The sequence below is a fragment of the Aquarana catesbeiana genome, linkage group LG07 (assembly GCF_042186555.1).
Source record: "Aquarana catesbeiana isolate 2022-GZ linkage group LG07, ASM4218655v1, whole genome shotgun sequence".
Taxonomy (NCBI): domain Eukaryota; kingdom Metazoa; phylum Chordata; class Amphibia; order Anura; family Ranidae; genus Aquarana; species Aquarana catesbeiana.
In genome coordinates this window covers 217,810,140-217,836,346 of record NC_133330.1, presented here as the reverse complement: position 1 = coordinate 217,836,346, position 26,207 = coordinate 217,810,140, and the positions used below count along the sequence as shown (strand labels likewise).

Below are 26,207 nucleotides of genomic sequence, written 5' to 3'. Positions count from 1 at the left end.
AATTTTAAAATTACAAGTTAAAAGGTTTGTAAAAACAGACCATAATAGACAACCTGTATAAAGTCATATTCATGAGACATATACAAATATGAGGCATTCATGAGCAAAAAAAGAAAAAGTTCAGATATCAGGGTGATATTAAATACAGCCCTTAATGAGAGGGGAAGAAGCGGAGATATATATATATCTGTATCACAGCCAGAATCAACCAAACCACTCAAACACTACTATAAATAAAGGTGTTATTATTGTATTGGTGTTATATACAAAGAAAGGGGAAAAAGGAAAAGGAAGAACTAAAAAAAGATAAATGAAGATAAAAAATACAGAAATAGCAGAAAAAAATATTAGTAAAAATTTATTTTTATATAATGATCTCAGTGACTGGTATTATACTAATATATAAAACATAAACTAAAAAGTATTATTATTCAAAGGAGATATTTAACTCCTCGATGCTTTAATAGAATTTCAGTGAAACCTCGCCGGAGGCTTAATAGAAAGCACTCCAGAGCCCCAATCAAAGTGGGATCAAAGGAGATCGCAGAGAAAAATAACAAAATAAAATATAATAAAAATAAAGAAATCTATAGATCTGTGTGATTCAAAGAAATCTCAGACCAACCATGAGAGGGGTACCAATGCCTAAGATTGATTGATGAAAGCATTGATTTCCCAATCAATGTTGAGTCCATGCGGTGCATAGCATTTTATGAGGTGTGTCCAGAAGGTTTCTAGTTTAGAAACACCTCTCACATTCGGTTCCCCCCTCCAGTGCATCAATTTTGACCAAACACATCCCCTAAACATCAATGATTCACCCCCGTGTTTCACAGTAGGAATGGTCATAGGCCTTGTTGACTCCTCTCCAAAATGTAGTGTTTATGGTTGTGGCCAAAAGGCTCAATTTTGGTCTCAATACTCCAAATGACTTTGTGCCAGAAGGTTTGAGGCTTGTCTCTGTGCTGTTTGGCATATTGTAAGTGGCATACTTTGTGACATTTGCGTAGTAATGGCTTTCTTCTGGCGACTCGAACATGCAGCCCATCTTTCTTTAAGTGCCTCCTTATTGTGCATCTTGAAACAGCCACACCACATGTTTTCAGAGAGTCCTGTATTTTACCTGAAATTATTTGTGGGTTTTTCTTTTATATCCAGAACAATTTTCCTGACAGTTGCGGCTGAAAGTTTAGTTGGTCTACCTGACCGTGGTTTGGTTTCAACAGAACCCCTCATTTTCCACTTCTTGATTAGAGTTTGAACACTGCTGATTGGCATTCTCAATTCCTTGGATATATTTTTATATCCATTTCCTGTTTTATACAGTTCAGCTACCTTTTCCCACAGATCCTTTGACAGTTCTTTCCCCATGACTCAGAATCCAGAAACGTCAGTGCAGCACTGGATGAAAGATGCAAGGGTCTGTCAGGAGTCCAGAAACTCATTGACCTTTTAAAAGTTCATTGATCTTTTATACACACACACTAATTACAAGCAAACAGATCCCAGGTGAGAATGGTTACCTTTAATAGCCATTCAAACCTCTTTGTGTCAACTTGGGTGCATGTTATCAGGCCTAAATCACCAGGGTATGTAAACTTTTGATCAGGGTCATTTGGATAGTTTCTGTTGTGATTATGATTTAAAAAGAGTAAACACAGTTGATTGCTAATAAATGGCTTCAGCCAAACACTAACCATGATTGAAAGAAATGTTTTTGTGTTATCATTCATATTCTCTGAAAAATGGCCAAGAAATCATAAATTATGCCAGGGTATGTAAACATGAGCATAACTGTATATACAATACAAGATAATCAGCTCCATCTAGTTGCCATAATGTAGTATTTTCCTGATTTTTTTATATTCTTTATGAATAAATAACATTCACCCTGGAGAAAAGATAGCCTTGTAACATTTAATGTAATTTTGCCCCCATTTGTACAGAACAAATGTACATGCAGCTTTATACAACGAATAGCTCTGAGAATTTTTTTTCATAAATAAACCCATTGTGCCAGAGACAGAATCAAGAGCTTCTGGCTAGTTTTCTGTTTGCCGTCTGTGTATTTTAATAGCCCTGAGCATCGAAGAATTCCTATGCCCTCTTTTCTTTTTCCTTTATTTTTTCATCAGGATATCTTTTTAGATGCGTGCTCAGGTTCAAAAACATATGACATGTAGGAACTGAATAAGATTTTTTTTTAATCTAATTATCTTTATAAAAATGGATATTCTCTCTGGAAACTGGATCATTAAAATAAATTGGCCAATTTGTCAGCAGAGCAGAATTTTTAAGAAGTTTGCTTTACCCAAAGAGTACCTGAAAAGTTCACGGTGGCTTAAATGACCTGGTAAAATGTCAATTGACATCAGCATACTGGTTTTACATAAGAAGATTTTTGTAAAAAGGAATCAATAGCTATGGAGCAAGAGGAATCAAAACAGAGGAACTGGCAGAGTAGATGTTAACACTTTTGTCTCTTCTAGATTTCAGGCTTCTTAATTTTCTGCGTGGGATAATGTAGTATCTTTGCATGTGACAGTATAATTATGTCATTTCCCTAATGACTGCAGTTCAGTAGAAAAGGTACAATATAGGTATTTACAGCCTACATGATTTGCAAGCAGTTCACACATTCAAATATATAGAGACCTGTCCTAACTCTGATACAGTTAATGTGTTGAAAATCATTTTTAATTTGTTAGAAAGCATAATTTTTTTTTTTACCCTATACAGTCGTGAAAATAATTATTTGATCCCCTGCAGATTTTTTAGGTTTGCCCACTTACAAAGAAATGAAGGGTCTATAATTTTTATCATAGGTACATTTTAAATGATAGAGACAGAATATCAACCCAAAATCCAGAAAAGAACACATGGTACAAATGTTAGCAATTGAGTTGCAGTTCAGTGAGTAAGGGCCAGTTCACACCATAGAAACGCAGTCCGATGCGCTCCAGATGCTTTTTTGCATGCGCGTCTTTGATGCGTTGCAGTGCGTTTTGATGCGTTTTTGGTGCATTTTTGGTGCAGTCCAGTGCATCCCCCCCTTTTTTTCCTTTAACCTAAATAAGAACATGGGTATTCCAGTGCGTTTTTGGTGCGTTCCGTTGCATTCTCGTGAGTTTTAATGCTTTTTACAGCGTTCCAGTACAGTCCAGTGTAGGAAAAATGCAGTATGTTCTACTTTTTTTTTTCTGGAACTGGAATGCACTGGAACTGCAAGCACTGGTGTGAACTATGCCATTGAAAACCATATAACCTAGTTTCTATGCATTTTTGATGCAGAAAAAAAAAGCATCGGACTGCATGTGGTGTGAACTGGCCCTAAAATAAGTATTTGATCCCCTACCAACCAACAATAATTCTGGCTCCCACAGACTGGCTACAGTATGTGCTCATGTGGTACACAGATTAGTCCTGTCAATTTAAGAAGGTGCCCCTAATGACAACTTGTTATGTATATAAAACACACCTGTCCATAGAATCTCTTTCTGCCATTCAAACCTCACCATCATGGGCAAGACCAAAGAGCTGTCAAAGGACGTCAGGGACAAGATTGTAGACCTGCACAAGGCTGGAATGGGCTACAAGACCATCAGCAAGAAGCTTGGTGAGAAGGAGACAACTGTTGGAGCGATTATTCACAAATGGAAGAAATACAAAATAACCATCCTTGGTCTGGAGCTCCATGCAAGATTTTACCTCATAGGGTAAGGATGATCATTAGAAAAGTGAGGAATCAGCCCAGAACTACACAGGAGGAGCTTGTAAATGATCTCAAGGCAGTTGGGACCACAGTCACCAAACAAACCATTGGTAACACAATGCACCTCCATGGAAAAATTGAGCTCTTCTGCATTAACTCGACTCGCTGTGTTTGGAGGAAGAAAAACGCTGACTATGACCCTAAGAACAACATCCCTACAGTCAAGCACAGAGGTGGAAACATTATGCTTTGGGGCTGTTTCCCTGCTAAAGGTACAGGCCAACTTTGCTGCATTGAGGGGTCAATGGGAGGGGACCATGTATTGTAAAATCTTGGATGAGACCCTTCTTCCCTCAGCCAGAACACTGAAGATGGGTCGTGGATTGGTCTTCCAGCATGAGAATGACCCAAAACATACCACCAAGGCAACAAAGGAGTGGCTCAGCAAAAAGCACATTATGGTCATGGAGTGGCCTAGCCAGTCTCCAGACCTTAATCCTATAGAAAATTTATAGAGGGAGCTTAAACTTCGAGTTGCCAAGAGACAGGCAAGAAACCTTAAGGATTTAAAGAAGATCTGTAAAGAAGAGTGGACCAAAATCCCTCCTGAGATGTGTGAAAACCTGGTAACCAACTACTAAGAAACGTCTTCCCTCTGTGCTTGCAAACAAGGGTTTCTCCACCAAGTACTACAGTGCCTAGAAAAAGTATTTATACCCCTTAAAATTTTCCACATTTTGTCATGTTACAACTAAAGACGTAAATGTATTTTATTGGGATTTTATGTGATAGAGCAACACAAAATGGCACATAATTGTGAAGTGGAAGGAAAATGATAAGTGGTTTTCAAATAATTTTTTTACAAATAAATATCTGCAAAGTGTGGGGTGCATTTGTATTCATCCCCCTTTACTCTAATACCACTAACTAAAATCTAGTGGAACCAATTGCCTTCAGAATTGACCTAATTAGTAAATAGAGTCCACATGTGTGTAATTTAATCTCAATATAAATACAGCTGTTCTGTGAAGCCCTCAGAGGTTTGTTAAAAAAACCTTAGTGAACAAACAGCATCATGAAGGCCAAGGAACACATCAGTCAGGTCATGGATAAAGTGGTTGAGAAGTTTAAAGCAGGGTTAGGTTATAAAAAAACATCCCAAGCTTTGAACATCTCACGGAGCACTGTTCGATCCATCATCCAAAATTGGAAAGAGTATGGCACAACTGCAAACCCACCAAGACATGGATGTCCACCTAAACTGACAGCCTAGGCAAGGGGAGCATTAATCAGAGAAGCAGCCAAGAGGCCCATGGTAACTCTGTAGGAGCTGAAGAGATCCACAGCTCAGGTGGGAGAATCTGTCCACAGGAGAACTATTAGTCATGCACTCCACAAATCTGGCCTTTATGGAACAGTAGAAAGAAGAAAGCCATTTTTTGAAAGAAAGCCATAAGAAGTCCCGTTTGCAATTTGCGAAATGCCACGTGGGGGACACAGCAAATATGTGGAAGAAGGTGCTCTGATCAGATGAGACCAAAATTTAACTTTTTGGCCTAAAAGCAAAACACTATGTGTGGCGGAAAACTAACACTGCACATCACCCTGAACACACCATCCCCACTATAAAATATGGTGGTGACAGCATCAACATCTCTTTGTTGATGCTTTTCTTCAGCAGGGACAGGGAAGCTGGTCAGATTTAAAGGTGGATGGAGCCAGATGCAGGGCAATCTTAGAAGAGACCCTGTTAGAGTCTGCAAAAGACTTGAGACAATGACTCTAAACATACAGCCAGAGCTACAGTGGAATGGTTTAGATCAAAGCATATTCATGTGTTAGAATGGCCCAGTCAAAGTCCAGGCCTAAATCCAATTGAGAATCAGTGGCAAGACTTGAAAATTGCTGTTCACAGATGCTCTCCATCCAGTCTGACAGAGCTTGAGCTATTTTGCAAAGAATGGGCAAAAATGTCACTCTCTAGATGTGCAAAGCTGGTAGAGACACCCCCAAAAAGACTTGCAGCTGTAATTGCAGTGAAAGGTGGTTCTACAAAGTAGTGACTCGGGGGGGGGCTAACTACAAATGCATGCCACACTTTTCGGATATTTATTTGTAAAAAATTTTGAAAATCATTTATCATTTTCCTTCCACTTCACAATTATGTGCCACTTTTTGTTGGTCTGTTGCATAAAATCCCAATAAAATACATTTATGTCTTTGGTTGTAACATGACAAAATGTGGAAAATTTCAAGGGGTTGAATACTTTTTCAAGGCACTGTAAGTCATGTTTTGCTTGGGGAGCAAATACTTATTTTACTCACTGAACTGCAACTCCATTTATAACATTTGTGTTGCATTTTTTTCTGGCTTTTTGGTTGATATTCTGTCTCTATCATTTAAAATGCACCTATGATAAAAAAATGATGGACCCTTAATTTCTTTGTAAGTGGGCAAACTTACAGAATCTGCAGGGGATCAAATTTTTCCCACTGTATTGTATATTCTTTTTAGTATAGGTCCAAAACTGGCCAATATGCTTGTCTTAATGAACTGGCTTTTCAGACTGAATACTGCAACATTATATTAGTCTATAAAGAGACCTAGTTGGTTAAATAAGCTTGCGTGTCACATCTATTAATTTAAAGTGTTATTCTAGGCAAACAGCTAATGAGTAATTGGAATACAGATATGTTTACAGGTAATCGCAAAGTATTAATAATTTTGTCCAGGTTTACTTGTAATAAGTACCTCTGCTAGTTTGTAAGATCTCTACTATTCCCTGGTTTAGCCACGGTTAACACCGGTTGCGGCTTTGAAATCGCATTACTTCAGCGCGATTTCAAAGCTTCGCATCAGTGTGGTTTACACTGCCAATTTCATTGTGGCTTGTGACTTCATTTAACAGACGTCTGTGCAAGTCGCAATGAAATCGGTAAAAAGTAGTGCAGAACCTTTTTCATGAGTTGCGGCAATATGAATGGTTCCATTGCTGGCAATGGGGTGCGACTTGTCATGCGATTTGGAACAATTTGCATGACAAGTCACACCTGTGTGAACGGGGGTTTAATCTTACTGATCTCTAGGCCATTTTTGCTGCTTTCTAAGCTAGCTTCCCTGCTTACCGGACAGAAGTGATGATGCCAAATCAGAGTGCTGGATGAGGAGGGGTGATACAGGAAGTTGAAATGTTGAACCAGGAAGACAAACTGCTTATTCAGAAAATATGCATGTCACCTATCTGGCCATGCAGTGCAAAAATGTGTGAAAATCACAAGATTGACTTTGCAAAATAAACATTTTGCCAGTTAAAATGGTAAACAGATATGTATTTTAACTGTGTATTAAGTTGTTTGCCTGCAGTTTCGCTTTACTGATTAGTACTACCATAAGTCTGCTTAGTTTCCTCTGCTGCCAATGACTGAGACACTGGAGTAAAACATAATTATCAGCGACCGCTTTCTATGCATTCAGTATGCTATAAGGTATTAGATTTGGCTACACTCCATTAGAAATTTTGGAGCGATAAGGTCAGTAAATAGCAATTATTAAACTTCTGACTCACTTCCAGATCATTCTTATTTTAAAAACAATGCTCACTTCACTTCCGTTCACCAACACACTGCTTCCTTCAAGTGGAAACTCCAAGCAGATCAGGAAAATCCAATTATGTTTTGTTTTATCAATTACGGGGAAAGTTTTTATTCCTTCTAGCTGACATCAGTCCATAGTGTTAGGGGTCAAAAAATAACGATGTGCACATTTTATTTTATGCTGTTCATTTGATAAAAAGAGTTATATGTATTTTTTCTGTTAGATGTTTTTTACTTATTAAATCTGGACTATCATACACATTCAGCAGTAATAATCATGTTATGCTCTATGTACATGCCTAAGAACTTAGCCAGTCAGTAGCAGAAAGGATATGTTTGCATCCTCCTGCCGTAATGCCATGAAAACTGAACGTAGGCTCCATTCACACTAATGCGTTTTTTGATGCATTTTGCAGAAATGCATGGGAATTTTTTAACATGGGTTCCTATGGAACATGTTCACATCAATGCATTTTTGTGCCTCTGCGTTTTTGGAAAGGGTCAGGGACTTTTTTTCATGCAAAATGCAGCGTTTTGCATGTAATAGAATTCAATGGACTCGCAATCAAAAACGCAAGTACCGCATTTTTACCGCGTTTTTGCCGTGTTTTTTTTCCTTTAATTTTTTTTAACACTGTATACAGTATAAAAAAAAAACCTATAAAAACAAAAAAAAACCCTGCAAAACGCGGCAAAAACACGTAAAAAACGCATGTTCAAAAACGCGGCAAGCACCGCAAAAAACACTGCAGAAACGCTCAAAAGCAACATGCATAGGTGTGAATTGAGCCTAAGGTCGCATTCACACGGACATATCCAGCATACTGGCAGAAGGATCTTGCACGCTTTTTGTGTGCATGTAATGTTTATGCAACATCTACATATGGGCAGTGTACAGGGACCCCATTGGCCACCACTGTAGCTCATGGCTGACATGTCAGTAACAAAAATGTGTAATCGGCAGTGGCTGCACTGTCAGTCTTCTGAATCAGTCATTGATTTGGCAGCGGAATATGCACAGATTCTCCCAATATAACAAAATAACATCTGACCAATCAGGATATTTATGTAAGTTACAAGTTTAAAAGAGAACTCCAACAGGATAAAGAATTCTGTAATTACCATGCTATATAAATAGCTATTTGTCCTTGTCATTTTTTTTTATTAAGTATAGTTTGGCAAAAATGCTACATTCTGCTAATGGTAAAGGCTAAAACATATAATTATCAAACTAGAGCACCCTCGGGGTGCTTTTAATAGTCACCTTTTTTTTATTTATTTTCGGTGCTGCAGTGGCTGAAACACCCCTATCAGTGCTATAGTTTGTCTTGAGGTGTTGATCACATTGATCTGCATGTAAATGTGTAGAAAAACATAAACACAGTTTTGGACTACAATATGCAATATTACACAGTGGTGATCTCTTACTGTAAATGTAAAGAGCCACAAATGCGGTTCTGTAGCGGAAACAGTAGTCTATGTAGCCTAACATCTACTAAGACCTCACTGCCCTGATCATCATAGACTGTACAGTAACAGTGGACCTCTACCTTACATACAGACCCAGGCATTGGATTTATGTGATTGAAAATATCCACATACAGGGAACTGATTTCCAAACTTTTTTATTACTATTACTGCAGCACACAATAAAAAGACTCATGGGTCCTGATAAGCTATTATATAGATTTACTGGTAATTTATCATCCTGAATGGAGTTTTCTTTTATAGCTTACCAACCTATAATATTATACCTGTATTACTACCGATATATATTATTATACCTGTATTATTAGGTTCTGAAATTGGCTACCAGTGCCGTTTAAATATAAATTTCAACAGTTTTGAACAGAATGCGGAAGGGTTTCATCCTTTTTAGTTTTTTATTTTACTGTCTGTAGCCTGGAGGAGGAAATTTACATTCACTTCCTGCATAGATGACAATGTTGTCAATGGGACAGGAAGAGAGGGGAAATCTCCAAATGGGTCACAATAATAAAAATGAGACACAGGTTGTAACCTAACTTACTCCCTCCAAAATTTTAAAGGTTTTGGATGGAGTTCTACTTTACAGGCATTATATGTTTAAAGTTTCTGAATATGTTGCGATGCATAGTGATTTCTAATGTTAAATATCACTTTATGCTAAATTGTTTTACATACAGGGTTTCTGTATGTGTAACATGTCCATGTGATTGTTATATGTCCTTTATATGCATTCAGCATGATATGCATGTTGTCAGAGCATGTCTGTTTGTTGTTTTCCTGCTTGTGTACTAAATGGGTCAATGCACACATTCTGTCATTCCCCCCTCATGTTTTTTCCTCCCAGTTTCTCTGTAAATACGCGGTTTGCTGGCTCGCTTGGGAATCTGAACTCTGCTTTGGAAGAGCTAGATGGTACCCGCAGTTCCTCTCCCTTCCGTCCCAGCTACTCCCCAGCACACCCTTCCAGCTTGTACCCCACCAGTCCTCCTGGCCGAAGCCAAGGCGAGTTCAACAACAACCGTAACTGGAACGTGTCTGCTGCTGGCAATGATTCTTATGGATCCTACCGACCCTCATACACAGGCCTTTCCTCCACTGCACGTTACCTGAGTCGCTCTATTCCTGTAAGTGTCCTGAGATCACTCCATAACTCGCATTAGGAGAAGTCTGCTAATTACTGCTTTATTCCTGCAATGGCTTGTATTACTGCTATCCTGCTTATGTCATCTAACTGGAATGCTGCTTCTTTGCCCTTCAAACAACATAGTCTGTTTTAGATGGGCTAACGGTAAGGACATGTTGCATTGTATACGTAGGGCATACCAAAGGGCATATATAAAGTCAAGACTTTGTACTGTGCTTTACAGTGCAGTTTTACTTATCGTAAAAAAACTTTCATGTCGTTTGTAAAATCCCTCATGTGTAAAATCCCAAAGTGAAAATCGCTGTATGCAAAGTGGTATGTAAAAATGCCTGCAAACTGACACACAAGACATTAACAGGTACAAAACATGTTAAAAGGTGGCAAAAGGCAAAATTGTCGGGAAAATACTTTTGCTAACTAGATAAGGTTTCTTAAGCTTGTTCTTATTATTATTTCTGTAAAATAATAGAATTTTAATGAAACAGGTGAAAGTTTCTTTAAAAATAGAATGAAATCTAGTGGTGGATTTTATTGAACACAGTTCAGACATAGTAGTGGGCCGCGGTTAACAAGCATTTCGCAAACCAAGCACTGTATTTCAAAAATTCCTAACTCGGTTTGCGAGTGTTGTCTCGCAAAACGAGCAGGATTCAGGCCAAAAGCGGTGTGCAGTGCTGCTTTTGGCCTGAGGTGGGGGGCGCCGGAGCCGAGCAGAGCCGAAAGTCGCCGATCGGCGCCGTTCGGAAATGCACGGAAAGGCCCGAGGACAGTTCGGCTGACCTCGGAAAGGCTTGTGAATGGAGTCTTTCCGAGGTTTGCCAAGGTCCGCCGAAGTGTCCTTCAGGCCTTTTAGGCTGTTTCCGAGGCTCTCCGGTGCCCCCCCCCGCCTCTGACCGCATGCGGTATTGCATCCAATTGAAGTCAATGCGGAGCAAATTATTTTCGTTTCCATTGACTTCAATGGGAAAATTCGCTTTGATATGCGAGTACATTGGATTATGAGCATAGTCCTGGAATGGATTATGCTCGTAATCCGAGGTTCCACTGTACTGTATATAATGCTGGAGAGGTTGGAGGGGGGGGCTCTGTACATAATGCTGGAGAAGTTGGACAGGTAGTGATGGACTTAGAGGGGTACTATATATAATGCTGGTGGGACTAGGCAGGTACTGTATATAATGCTGGAGGGGTTGGGAGGGTACTGGTGGGGTTAGAGGGGTACTGTATACAATGCTATTGGGGTAGGGAGGTACTGTATTTAATGGTTGGGGGGTACTGGTGGGTTTAGGGGGGTACTGTATTTAATGCTGGAGAGGTTGGGCAGGTAGTGGTGGCGTTAGAGGGGTACTGTATATAATGCTGGTGGGGATAGGTGGGTACTGTATATAATACTGGAGAGGTTTGGAGGGTACTGGTGGAGTTAGGCAGGTAATGTATATAATGCTGGAGAGGTTGGGAGGGTACTGGTGAGGATAGAGGGGTACTGTATACATTATATAATGCTAGTGGGGTTAGATGGGTACTGAATATAGTGGTGGAGGGGTTGAGGATACTGCTGGGTTTGGGGGGTACTGTATATAATGCTGGAGAGGTTTGGAGGGTACTGGTGGGGTTATAGGGGTACAGTATATAATGCTGATAGGGTTAGGCAGGTACTGTATATAATGCTGGGAGGTTTTGGCAGGTAGTGGTGGATTTGTAAGGGTACTGTATATAATGCTGGTGGGGTTAGGTGGGTGCTTTATATAATGCTGAAGAGGTAGGGAGGGTACTGGTGAGGTTAGAGGGGTATTGTATACAAGTTTAATGCTAGTGTGGTTAGAGGGGTACTGTATATAATGGTGAAGGGGTTGAGGGTATTGGGGGTACTGTATATAATGCTGGAGAGGTTGGGAGGGTACTGGTGGGGTTAGAAGGGTTCTGTATATAATGCAGGTGAGGTTAGGCAGGTAATGTATATAATGCTGCAGTGGTTGGGAGGGTACTGGTGAGGTTAGAGGGGTGCTGTATACAATGTATAATGCTAGTAGGGTTAGAGGGGTACTGTATATAATGGTGGAGAGGTTGAGGGTACTGGTGGGTTTAGGGGGTACTGTATATAATGCTGATAGGGTTTGGCAGGTCCTGTATATAATGCTGGGAGGTTAGGCAGGTAGTGGTGGAGTTGAAGGGCTACTGTATATAATGCTGGTAGGGTTAGGTGGGTAAGTTATATAATGCTGAAGAAGTAGGGAGGGTACTGGTGGGGTTAGAGGGATACTGTATGCAGGTGAGGTTAGGAAGGTACTATATATAATACTGGTGAGGTTGGGACAATATTGGTGAGGTTAAAGGGGTACTGTATACAATATATAATGCTGGTGGGGTTAGATGGGTTCTCAATATTATGGTGGAGGGATTGGGGGTACTGGTGGGTTTACTGGGGTACTGTAAATAATGATGGGAGGTTTAGAGGGTACTGGTGAGGTTAGAGGGGTACTGTATACAACGTATAATGCTAGTGGGGTTAGAGGGGTACTGTATATAATGCTGGAGAGTAGGGATGCACCGATACAACTTATTTAAGACAGTACAAATACCGATTACTTTTTTCAAGTACTCGCTGATACCGATTACCGATACTTTTTTTAATGTCATGTGACAGTAGCACTGATGGGCACTGATAGGTGGCACTGATGAGGTGTGGACTGTGTCAGTAGTTTTTTTTTTTTTTTTAACCCCCTTTGAGACAGGGAAAGGGACTGAGGACACAGATTCCCCAGTCCCTTTCTCTGTAGCCTCAGCTGCACTGGAGATGAATGGACAGGAGACAGAGGCTCCTGTCCATTCATAAACTGAAGCATCCTAAACATAGATTACGATGCTCAGTTATGTGCATTCAGAAAAGGAAGGGTTGGGTAAATGACATATTTACCGGCTCCTTCCTCAGTTCTCCATCTTGACAGATCCGAGACAGGGGGGACTGGAGGAGGACATGGAAGAGGAGTGGAGAAGGACACAGAAGGGGGTTCGGAGAAGAAGTAGAGGAGGACGGGGGGGGGGAGTGGAGGAGGACACAGAGGGGGAGTGGATAAGGAGCAGAGACAGACACGGAAGGGGAGCAGAGGAGGACATAGCAGGGGACCTTAGGAGCATGGAGGAGGAACAAGAGGAGGACACAGGGGACAGTCAGGGGATGATCAGTGTGGTGGGGGCCGTTACAAACACTGATCTTCCTGTATAGATTTCCATAAAGCATCTGAAAGCCACAAGAGGGAGAGGAGGAGAAGCGTCTGTCAGGTACTTTATTGAAATCTATACAGGGAGATCCGTGCTTGTAACTGCCCTACTGCTGCACCAATCATCCCCTGACTGCCCAGGTATCCGATTAGGGATCAGAGCATTTGCACGAGTACAAGTACTCGTGCAAATGCTCGGTATCGGCACTTATATCGGTACTCGTATCAGTATCAGTGCAACCCTACTGGAGAGGTTGGAAGGGTACTGGTGGGGTTAGAGGGGTACTGTACATAATGCTGGTAGGGTTAGTCAGGTACTTTATATACAGTGCCGTGAAAAGTATTCATGCCCCCTGAAATTTTCCACATTTTGTCATGTTACAACTAAAGACGTAAATGTATTTTATTGGGATTTTATGTGATAGACCAACACAAAGTGGCACATAATTGTAAAGTGGAAGGAAAATGATAAATGGTTTTCAATTTTTTTTACATATAAATATGTGAAAAGTGTGGCGTGCATTTGTATTCGGCCCCCCTGAATCAATACTTTGTAGAACCACCTCTCACTGCAATTACAGCTGCAAGTCTTTTTGAGGGTGTCTCTACCAGCTTTGCACATCTAGAGAGTGAAATGTTTGCCTATTCCTCTTTGCAAAATAGCTCAAGCTCTGTCAGATTGGATGCATCTGTGAACAGCAGTTTTCAAGTCTTGCCACAGATTCTCAATTGGATTTAGGTCTGCACTTTGACTGGGCCATTCTAACACATGAATATGCTTTGACCTAAACCATTCCATTGTAGCTCTGGCTATATGTTTAGGGTCATTGTCCTGTTGGAAGGTGAACCTCCGTCCCAGTCTCAAGTCTTTTGCAGACTCTTAACAGGTTTTCTTCTAAGATTGCCCTGTATTTGGCTCCATCCATTTTCCCATCAACTCTGACCAGCATCCCCACAACATGATGCTGCCACCACCATGTTTCACGGTGGGGATGGTGTGTTCAGGGTTTTTATGTGCAGTGTTAATTTTCAGCCACATATAGTGTTTTGCTTTTAGGCCAAAAAGTTAAATTTTGGTCTCATCTAACCAGAGCACCTTCTTCTACATGTTTGCTGTGTCCCCCACATAGCTTCTCGCAAACTGCAAACGGGACTTCTTATGGCTTTCTTTCAACAATGGCTTTCTTCTTGCCACTCCTCGATAAAGGACAGATTTGTGGAGTGCATGACTAATAGTTGTCCTGTGGACAAATTCTCCCACCTGAGCTGTGGATCTCTGCAGCTCCTCCAGAGTTACCATGGGCCTCTTGGCTGCTTCTCTGATTAATGCTCTCCTTGCCCGGCCTGTCAGTTTAGGTAGACAGCCATGTTATGGTAGGTTTGCAGTTGTGCCGTACTTTTACCATTTCCTGATGATGGATTAAACAGTGGGATTTTTTTTTTAACCTAACCCTGCTTCAAACTTCTCCACAACTTTATCTCTGATCTGTCTGGTGTGTTCCTTGGCCTTCATGATGCTGTTTTTTCATTAAGGTTCTCTAACAAACCTCTGAGGGCTTCACAGAACAGCTATATTTATACTGAGATACAATTACACACAGGTGAACTCTATTTACTAATTAGATGAATTCTGAAGGCAATCGGCTCCACTAGATTTTAGTTAGGGGTATCAGAGTAAAGGGGGCTGAATACAAATGCACGCCACACTTTTCAAATATTTATTTGTAAAAAAAATGGAAAACCATTTATCATTTTTCTTCCACTTCACAATTATGTGCAACTTTGTGTTGGTCTATTACATAAAATCCCCAAAAAATACATTTACATTTTTGGTTGTAACATCACAAAATGTGGAAAATTTAAAAGGGTATGAATACTTTTTCAAGGCACTGTAATGCTGGGAGGTTGTGCAGGTAGTGGTGGAGTTAGAGGGGTACTGTATATAATGCTGGTGGGGATAGGTGGGTACTATATATAATGCTGGAGAGATGGAGAGGGTACTGGTGGGGTTAGAGGAGTACTGTATATAATGCTGGTGGAGATAGGTGGGTACTGTACATAATGCTGGAAAATGAAGAGGGTACTGGTGGGGTTAGAGGGATACTGTATATTCCAGATAGCAAACAATTGTGCTGCAAGTTTGAAAATGACTTGCTAAGCTATTGCTAGACTTGCCAGGCTTCACAAATTGGTTGCACAATTGCAGCAAGTCTGCAGTCTTGCAGATCAACTTTCTTTGCAAACATTCTGCAAGTCTGCTGCAAGTTCTGGTTCAGCTATGGTGTACTATAGTCATCCCACCACAGGGGTCATTGTGGATGAATTTCCCTGCTGTAGACTTGCAGAACTCTTGCTGTAGACTCACCTTTGCAACTTTGCACTTGCTAGAGATTTGCCACGCAAATTTGCGACAAATTGGAAAAGTGTCAGCTAGAATTTGTGCTTTAAGTGCTCTGCAAGTGTACAACTTGCCAGTGAAAATGTGCATCAAGTTAACAGACTTACAATTCAACAAAAATGTGTGGCAAGTTATCCTTGCTATCTGGGATAATGCAGGTGAGGTAAGGCGGTGAGGTTAAAGAGGCACTGTATACAATGTACAATGCTGGTGGGGTACTATATATAATGGTGGAGGGGTTAGGGGTACTGGTGGGTTTAGGGGGATACTGTATATAATGCTGGAATGTTCGGCGGGTACTGTTGGAGTTAGGGGGCACTGCATATAATGTTGAGGGGAGTACTGGTAAAATGCTGGCAGGGTTGAGGGTTCTATTACTACTGTTGGGTAGGTTGAGATGGAGAGAGGTCTTTATAGGATTTTATTAATGGATATAGATTTTTTTTTGTATGTGAAACGCTTTTACAGTAAAAGCTAGCATTCAGTTGACCTAATAATATACACTTGAACAATCTGCCATCAGACTTTTTCATCAATGTTAACGGACAAGAGGTTTTCAGTGTTTTATTACACATTGACCCCACGCACTGGGGTTGATTTACTAAAGGCAAATAGACTGTGCACTTTTGAAAGTGCAGTTGCACTCTGCAAGGGCAGTTGCTCCAGAGCTTAGTAAATGATGGAGAGCTCTGCTGACTTCCATCATCCAATCACGTGTAAGCAAAAATGCTGTTTTTGTAATTTTCCTTGCACGTGATTGGATGATGGAAGTCAGCAGAGCTCTCCATCATTTACTAAGCTCTGGAGCAACTGCCCTTGCAGAGTGCAGCTGCACTTTCAAAAGTGTACAGTCTATTTGCCTTTAGTAAATCAACCCCACCGTGTCACCTCCAAGGAAAAAAGCTATGTATTCCTCCAATGATTTTACATTTTTTGCTGCACAAGTTTACCTGTAACAATGTCCATGTGTTCATAATATAATGACCAGCTTATGAGGGTTAAAAGTATTTGATCCCCTGCTGATTTTGTATGTTTGCCCACTGACAAAGAAATGACCAGTCTATAATTTTAATGGTAGGTTTATTTTAACAGTGAGAGACAGAAAAACGCATTTCAAAAAAAGTTATAAATTGTCTTGAATTTTAATGAGTGAAATAAGTATTTGATCCCCTATCAATCAGCAAGATTCCTGGCTCCCAAGTGTCTTCTATACAGGTAACGAGCTGAGATTAGGAACACTCTCTTAAAGGAAGTGCTCCTTGTCTCAGCTTTTTACCTGTATAAAAGACACCTGTCCACAGAAGCAATCAATCAGATTCCAATCTTTCCACTATGGCCAAGACCAAAGAGCTGTCCAAGGATGTCAGGGACAAGATTGTAGACCTACACAAGGCTGGAATGGGCTACAAGACCATCGCCAAGCAGCTTGGTAAGAGGGTGACAAGAGTTGGTGCGATTATTCGCAAATGGAAGAAACACAAAATAACTGTCAATCTCCCTCGGTCTGGGGCTCTGTGCGAGATCTCACCTCATGGAGTTTCAATGATCATGAGAACGGTAAAGAACCAGCCCAGAACTACACGGGAGAAACTTGTCAATGATCTCAAGGCAGCTGGGACCATAGTCACTAAGAAAACAATTGATAATACACTACGCTGTGATGGACTGAAATCCTGAAGTGCCCGCAAGGTCCCCCTGCAAGAAAGCACATGTACCGCCCCGTCTGAAGATTGCTAATAAACATCTGAATGATTCAGAGGAGAACTGGATGAAAGTGTTGTGGTAAGGTGAGACCAAAATCAAGCTCTTTGTCATCAACTCAACTTGCCTGGTTTGGAGGAGGAGGAATGCTGCCTATGACCCCAAGAATACCATCCCCACCGTCAAACATGGAGGTGGAAACATTATTCTTTGGGGGTGTTTTTCTGCTAAGGGGACAGGACAACTTCACCGCATCAAAGGGACGATGGACGGGGCCATGTACCATCAAATTTTGGGTGAGAACCTCCATCCCTCAGCTAAGGCATTGAAAATGAGTCGTGGATGGGTATTCCAGCATGACAATAACCCAAAACACACGGCCAAGGCAACAAAGGAGTGGCTTAAGAAGAAGCACATTAAGATCCTGGAGTAGCCTAGCCAGTCTCCAGACCCTAATCCCATAGAAAATATGTGGAGGGAGCTGAAGGTTTGAGTTACCAAACTTTTACCTCGAAACCCTAATGACTTGGAGAGGATCTGCAAAGAGGAGCGGGACAAAATCCCTCCTGAGATGTATGCAAACCTGGTGGCCAACTACAAGAAACGTCTGACCCCTGTGATTGCCAATAAGCGTTTTGCCACCAAGTACTAAGACATGTTTTGTGAAGAGGTCAAATACTTATTTCACTTATTAAAATGCAAATCAAGTGATAACTTTTTTTAAATGCTTTTTCTTGATTTTTTTGTTGTTATTCTGTCTCACTGTTAATATAAATCTACCATGATCATTTCTTCAAACGTACAAAATCAACAGGGGATCAAATACTTTTTTCCCTTACTGTATAAGCAGAAATAGTTCTCTGCATACAGTGCCTTAAAAAAGTATTCATACCCCTTGAAATTTTCCACATTTTGTCATGTTACAACCAAAAACATATATGTATTTCATTGGGATTTTATGTGATAGACCAAAACAAAGTTGCACATAATTGTGCAGTGGAAGGAAAATGATAAATGGTTTTCAATATTTTTTACAAATCAATATCTGAAAAGTGTGGTGTGCATTTCTATTCAGCCCCCTTTATTCTGATACCCCTGATTAAAATCTAGTGGAACCAATTGCCTTCAGAAGTCACCTAATTAGTAAATAGAGTCCACCTGTGTGTAATTTAAAGCCTGGTATAATTGACATACAGTGCCTTGAAAAAGTATTCATACCCCTTGACATTTTCCACATTTTGTCATGTTACAACCAGAAACGTAAATGTATTATATTGTGATTTTATGTGATAGACCAACTCAAAGTGGTACATATTTGTGAAGTGGAAGGAAAATGATAAATGGTTTTCAATTTTTTTTACAAATAAATATGTGAAAAGTGTGGCGTGCATTTATATTCAGCCCCCATGAGTCAATACTTTGTAGAACCACCTTTCTCTGCAATTACAGCTGCAAGTCTTTTTGGGATGTCTCTACCAGCTTTGCACTTCTAGAGAGTGAAGTTTTTGCCCATTCTTCTTTGCAAAATAGCTTAAGCTCTGTCAGATTGGATGGAGAGCATCTGTGAAAAGCAATTTTCAAGTCTTCCCACAGATTCTCAATTGGATTAAGGTCTGGACTTTTTTTTTTTTTTCTTGGCCATTTTTAACACATGGATATGCTTTGATCTAAACCATTCCATTGTAGCTCTGGCTGTATGATTAGGGTATTTGTCTTGCTGGTGAACCTCCTGCTTCAGTCTCAAGTCTTTTTTAGACTCTAATGCCCTGTACACACAGTCGGACATTGATCGGACATTCCGACAACAAAATCCTAGGATTTTTTCCGACGCATGTTGGCTCAAACTTGTCTTGCATACACACGGTTACACAAAGTTGTCGGAAAATCCGATCATTCTGAATGTGGTGACGTAAAACACGTACGTCGGGACTGTAAACGGGGCAGTAGCCAATAGCTTTCGTCTCTTAATTTATTCTGGGCATGCGTGGCACTTTGTGCGTCGGATTTGTGTACACACGATCGGAATTTCCAACAACGGATTTTGTTGTCGGAAAATTTTATAGCAAGCTCTCAAACTTTGTGTGTCGGAAATTCCTATGGAAAATGTATGATGGAGCCTACACACGGTCGGAATTTCCAACAACAAGGTCCTATCACACATTTTCCATCGGAAAATCCTATCGTGTGTACAGGGCATATCAGGTTTGATACTAAGATTGCCCTGTATATGGCTCCACCCATCTTCCCATCAACTCTGACCAGCTTCCCTGTTCCTGCTAAAGAAAACCATCCCCACAACATGATGCTGCCACCACCATGTTTCACGGTGGGGACGATGTGTTCAAGGTGATGTGCAGTGTTAGTTTTTCACCACACATAGCATTTTGCTTTTAGGCCAAAAAGTTCAATTTTGGTCTCATCTGACCAGAGCACCTTCTTCCACATGTTTTGCTATGTCCCTAACATGGCTTCTCGAAACGGGACTTCTTATGGCTTTCTTTCAACAATGGCTTTCTTCCTGCCGCTCTTCCTTAAAGGACAGATTTGTGGAGTGCATGACTAATAGTTGTCCTGTGGACAGATTCTCCCACCTGAGCTGTGAATCTCTACAACTCCTCCAATGTTACCATGGGCCTCTTGGCTGCTTCTCTGATTAATGCTCTCCTTGCCAGTTTAGGTGGACGGCCATGTCTTGGTAGGTTTGCGGTTGTGCCATACTCTTTACATTTTCAGATGATGGATTGAACAGTGCTCCGGGAGATGTTCAAAGCTTGGTATATTTTTTTATAACCTAACCCTGCTTTAAACCTCTCCACAACTTTATCCCTGGCTTGTCTGGTTTGTTCCTTGGCCTTCATGATGCTGTTTGTTCACTAAGGTTCTCAAACAAACCTCTGAGGGCTTCACAGAACAGCTGTATTTATACTGAGATTAAATTACACACAGGTGGACTCTATTTACTAATTAGGTGACTTCTGAAGGCAATTGGTTCCACTAGATTTTAGTAAGGGGTATCGGGGTAAAGATGGCTGAATACAAATGCACGCCACACTTTTCAGATATTTATTTGTAAAAAAATTTGAAAACCATTTATCTTTTTCCTTCTACTTCTCAATTATGTGCCACTTTGTGTTGGTCTATCATATAAAATCCCAATAAAACACATTTACATTTTTGGTTGTAAAATGACAAAATGTGGAACATTTTAAGGGGTGTGAATACTTTTTCAAGGCACTGTAAGTTAAAGGGGTTGTAAAGGCAGTGCTCGCAATCACTGCCAGCCCCTCTGCTAGGATAACTTGTAGTATACAGTGTATGCCATTTTTTAAAATTCTTCTTCTAAATACCTTATTTCTCCTCGCTGATCAGCGGTCGCGTGACCGCCCGTCGCTCTCTTCCTCCGATGTATGTACTACAGAGGAAGGGACCAAGGTCTCCCTCTGCTGGGCAGTCATGAGAAATAAGGTATTTAAACAAAGAATTTTAAAAAAGGACATTCACTGTATAATATGTGTTCTCCTAGCAGTGGGGCTGGCAGTGATTGTGAGCAGTAATTTTTATACTGCTTGGAACGGTGCCAGAAGGAGAGGAGACGGGCGGCTCACACACAGGACAGAAAGGGAGGGAGGAGTGAGAGGAAGACAGAGGAAAGCTGTGGATGACGGAGGCACGTAAACTGACCACAGTGTCAGGGCTCAGCAGCCATGATAAACCGTGGTGAGTTTACAATGGGAGGGTAGAACCAGGTAGAATCAGCCAGGTATTTCAGGTGATAGAAGAGGCTAAATTACACAGCACAAGCACTGTGTTTTTCATGCTTTAAAGGAACATCCTTTTTTCTTTTTTTTTTAGGGTAACAAATGCTTTAAGTTTCATATAGTATACACTCTTCTATATTGTGTATATGCTTGTATGTATACAATCATACATGTAAATTACTGCACTCAAACGTTAAAAATATGATTTTTTTTTTTAATGCTTCTGAACACATTGCTGCATTATGGATCTGTTTTATGGAAAGTAAAAAAAGTACATGGCTACAAACGTGTTTTTATTTTTTTTTTTTACCCTTGTGCAAGAGTCCATAAGTCCTTATGGTACATCTGTTACTAAAGTGAGTTCAGAAATTTAATGAAAAAGAGGGTAATATATTTCTTACGTTTGAACGAATTACATTCAGTTTGTCGTTTTCTTTTCATCATTGCTTTCTATTTGATTTGTATAGATTGTGGAATGGTTTAGGATAATTACAAATTTACTCACATTTGTGTTCTTTCAGTCCCTTCAGTCTGAATCTGTTCAGTTCTAAAGGACCTCACAGTCCTGTTAGCCCTCTCCCAGATCCAAATCCTTTGCCATGGAAGAATGGAGGAGAGACAAAGGGAAGGAATCCTTTGTCAAGATAATATCTACTGTGCAACACAAAGAAGAAGCTATCAACTATATCGGCAAGAGACAATATCTACATGCCATAGACATGTACTGTTAAGATTTACTACTGACTGTTTTTTTTTTTCTTTGTTTTTAAAATGTTGGCACCACTGTTTATTTTTATTTTTTTTTTTATATTATTTTTTAGCTTTTTTTTTTTTTTTTTTTTTTAGGGGTCCATTCTGATTTGTAAATATTTGGTCTTAAAATAAGAATATCCTAATAAGACAAGAGGATATTTTGTCATGTTTTAGAAGATGTATGTAATTTGTATATCTTACAGAATATATTTTCACATTAGGAATTGTTTGTAACCAAAAATCAAAAGATATATTTTTCTGTCTAGAATGATATTTTTATAATAATGTGTGCTGTGCTGATTGATTCTTGTCAGGCGTGTGATTCGTGAAGAAAACAATTGCAATATTTGGTGAAATGAAGGCTATATGTTCTGCAGAAAGCAACTGGCAATTTAAAGGGAAAGAGAGGATTATGGGTACTTTGCTAAGTTGATTTTTATTTTATATTTATGGGCACTGGCTATCCTGCTGTTGCTGATTATTATTTCTTTCAGTGGAACATGTTTTTCAGCCACTGCTGTGATGGTCATGACAGGGCTGGTCAAGGCAGCCACCTTTTTATATCATTTTTTTTCCAAAGTCTTTTTTTGTATAACCTGATTGAAGTAGAACATGTTTTTATAGGACCAATAAATCTAAAATAGGAACTGGAATTATCATGTATGAATATATAAACTGTATACACATATCATATTTTTTTAGCTATAAAATTGGTAAGCAACACTTTGTTAAAACACAGCTAACTGTAAGGGCTTGTTCATGCCACAATTTCAGCATTCAAGATGCATTTAGCATACTCATTTACACGTACTTTTGATACATTTTTTATGCATTTTCAATTTGACACTTGGGGGTTTATTTATTAAAACTGAAGAGTGCACAGTCTGGTGCAGCTCTGCATAGGGATCAATCAGCTTCCAGTTTTTTTTGTAAAGCTTAACTGACCAAGCTGAAGTTAGAAGCTGATTGGCTACCATGCACAGCTGCACCAGATTTTGCACTCTCCAGTTTTAGTAAATAAACCCCTTGGCGTACCTTTGATACTTTTGTTGTAAGCACTGGAACTGACTGCTCTGTTGTGAATTGGGCCATTGGAGTAAATGCAAACACTGTGAGTTTGATTTGCTAAAACTGGAAAGTGCAAAAGCGGGTGCAACTGTGCATGGTAGCCAATCAGCTTCTAACTTCAGCTTGTTCAGTTAAGCTTTACAAAAAAAATGGAAGCTGATTGATCCCTATGCAGAGCTGTACCAGATTTTGCACTCTCCAGTATTAGCAAATCAACCCCTGTGCGAGCAGTTTGGATGCAGTTTAAAAACGCACTGGAAAGCATCCAGTGTGAACCAGCCCTTCATAAGTAGCTTTCTTTGAAACAAACTGAGATTTAGGATTACAACTGGAAAACAATCACATTGTGACTTCAAAGAATGTTGTGCAGTAAAAATGAATGCAATTTGCCTTTGAAGGTTACAGCTTATCCTTGCTGTTTACTTAAAACTGATCACTGGAAACACATTTAAGTTGAAATATATATAAAAGCCAATTCATCTGTGAAAGGTCTTGTATGTCTGTCTATCCAGTTCATATATTAAAGCTGATTACACATGGATCGAAATTCAGCCAGTTCAGCAGGAACCGGACGAATTTCAATCCTTGTGTAGCCCTCTCTATTCAACAGAAGCCGATCGATACACTGGCTTCTGTTGAGCAGTCCTGCTGGAAAATTAGCATTTGATCAGCCTCTGCAGCCAATGGCTTCAGCGCTGATCAGTGTATTCTGACAGGGGGAGGAATCCCCCCTGTCAGAATACAATAGCACAGTGCATGCAGGAATCTGTGAGTTTTTTTCATTCAGCCCCCTGATTAAACAGAAAAAAAGACTCACAGTGTACTAAGCTTTACAGGGCCCTCTCAGACAACACAGCTAGGCCACTGACCTGACTTTTTCATTATTCTAGTTAAGCCACCTAGCTAGTTACCTCCTTGCCCCTAGATTGCGATTAACAAGTCAACCACACTAAGAAGATAAAGGCAGTGGCAATGTTCTATTATTTTAAAAAAAAATCTGTTTGTAAAACATTTCATTTTCTTTCAGAAATATTTAATATATATTTGGAGCTAGTCTAAAAAGAATAATTTGGTGAAGAAAAAATAAAAGCATTGCTTTAAATTGCATTCATTAAATCGTTATATAATTGTTTGCCCTTTGTAAAAAAAAAATGATTGGAAGCTTGTTCTTTCAATTTTTTAACGATGTGTTTATGTTCCAGTTGTATTTGAAGCTTTAGCAATTTTCAACTTCTTTACTACTGTGCCTGAATTTGAAGTAATTATGCTGCTACACATATAAACTGAACTGTATATTGAACATTGGAGCATTTAGAGCTTTTTGATATTATTGGTTATTGGTTTGCATGTCTTTCTTGCCTAGGATGGTACTCATTTTTATTTTCTTTGGATAAAACATAAAGCAGATCTGTAAATAAAATTATGTTTTACTATGTACCCGGGGCAAATTAGAGACAGCATGGGCCCTTGGTAGAGCTCAAGCCGTTGATCTTCACTCCAAATGTATCACTTTGATCTGATCACTCACTGAAAAATCCTTTGTTTACAAAGCATTAACACACTACATGTGCTGTATTGGAATAAATTCCATGTTAACAGCAGCTTTGTTTTCTCTCATGAAGACAGTATTTGTATCATTCTACTTTAAAGGGGACATTTCTGGGCCTTAGGCTCCTGCCCAGATCAAAATATGCTGCTGGTGTACAAAGAAATTGTTATGAGATGACCAGTTAGACAAATACCAATGTGCAGGTGGCAGTAGTGCATAGAATCAAATTTGAATCCATCTTTCACTGATCTGAGAGTAATAAAAATATTAGTAGTTGCTAAGGGTCTTTGCATGTGGTACTTCCGATCAAACTTGAGGAGTAGAAAATAAAATACTTCCCAGATTATTCAGTTGTTAAAACAAATCTGTGTATTTAGATACAAATCAAGTGTGGAAACCAATGCATTGAAGGTGGTCCAATACTTTAACGAATGTCTGGCACATTATAAAGGTTTTTGATACTGCATAGTAAAAATTAAGCAAGCATTGTGCGAGGTGTGATGAATCTTAAAAGTGAGGTCCACCACAATGGACTAAAATAGGTGTTAAGGCATATCAGTAACTGCATGTTTTGTTAGCATAATCCGAAGATATTTTAGCAGAAAGCATTACAGTGTTATTTATGTTAGACAAAAACACTGGATATATTGTGAATACAGTATTATAATTTAACTGTCAAGTTTTCATTCTTGAGTAGTTCGCAGGGTGTAAAAACACGAACGCTGTCAGAAGTCCAGCTTGTATGAAACATACTGTAACTGTCCATACACATAAGGTCGTGCAATCAGAATGTGCATGCTTAAATGTGAACATATGGGCAAATTTATTGGAGGATGGTCAGATCACGTCAACATGCCTGACCATCTTTTTATGTCTATGGCTTCTTTTTGAGCATTAATAAGTTGATATTACAATTGCAGACAGAAAGCATTACAAAGTGCAGACTGACATTCCATATGTGTTTTAGGAAAAGCAATACCTACAAACTACTTTAATTACTAATACTGTACAAAAGACAGTTATTTACAATAATCATTAACAACCAATCAGAAAGATACTTTCAGCAGGTGAAAGTCGATTTTGTATTAGTAATGGTAATGCACTTTTAACATGTTGCTTCTATCAAGTTTGTACATATTTGTATCCCATGCATTTGTTTTTAAGCTTTTAATGAAGAATTTTTAGAAAGGAAACAAGTTCAAAGACCCAATCCTCTGCTAGGATGTACATATGAACAACAATAATAACAATAACCAATAACCACAGAGCAACATTTAATAAAGGAGTTATGGACCAAAATTTGGATTGTGGTCTTTTTTGTGTTCTCTTTGTCTGGTGAAACCAAACAGAATGGGTTTTAGCACCTCCTAAAAACTTAAAAACTATGGGCAAGATAAAAAAACTACATACATGATGCAGATTGTCACCACTCTTTGCACAGCGATTTGTCTGAATCTCCATGTAACATAGATCACCTTTTGCCAGTAGATCTGTTATATTTCAGCTTCCTTTTAACAGGGTTGGGTGCAGAATGCAGGGTTGTCATCGTATGTATAGGGCAGTCTTAGAGGAACATGTAGTTTTAAATGGACTTTAAAGCAGAGTTGCGCCGCCCCCCCCCCCCTCCAAAAATTAAAATTCAGAAGCTACACATACTGTAGCCGCTGACTTCTAATATTAGTACACTTACTGTCCTGGAATCCAGCGATGTCGGCACCCCAGCTGATGTTTCCATTGACTGTCGGGTGCTGCCATTGGTAAGGGACCCCAGCAGTGAAGACTTGCGGCTTCACAGTCGGGTCCCTAATGCGCATGCGTGAAGCG

At 39.7% G+C, this 26,207-nt stretch overlaps 1 protein-coding gene across 3 annotated transcripts in view; it reads left to right on the top strand.

Moving 5' to 3' along the window:
* The window catches only part of CDC14A (cell division cycle 14A), a 203,266-nt gene extending 177,591 nt beyond the window's left edge, over positions 1-25,675 (top strand). For 2 of the 3 annotated variants that reach the window (XM_073593042.1, XM_073593044.1), the window contains 2 exons: positions 9,639-9,918; positions 21,535-25,675. In XM_073593042.1, coding sequence (XP_073449143.1) covers positions 9,639-9,918; positions 21,535-21,564 — 310 coding nt within the window. In that variant the 3' untranslated portion in view covers positions 21,565-25,675. The remainder of the gene's footprint in view (positions 1-9,638; positions 9,919-21,534) is intronic. The other variant, XM_073593043.1, reaches the window with a different exon arrangement.
* The last annotated feature ends 532 nt before the right edge of the window (positions 25,676-26,207 follow it).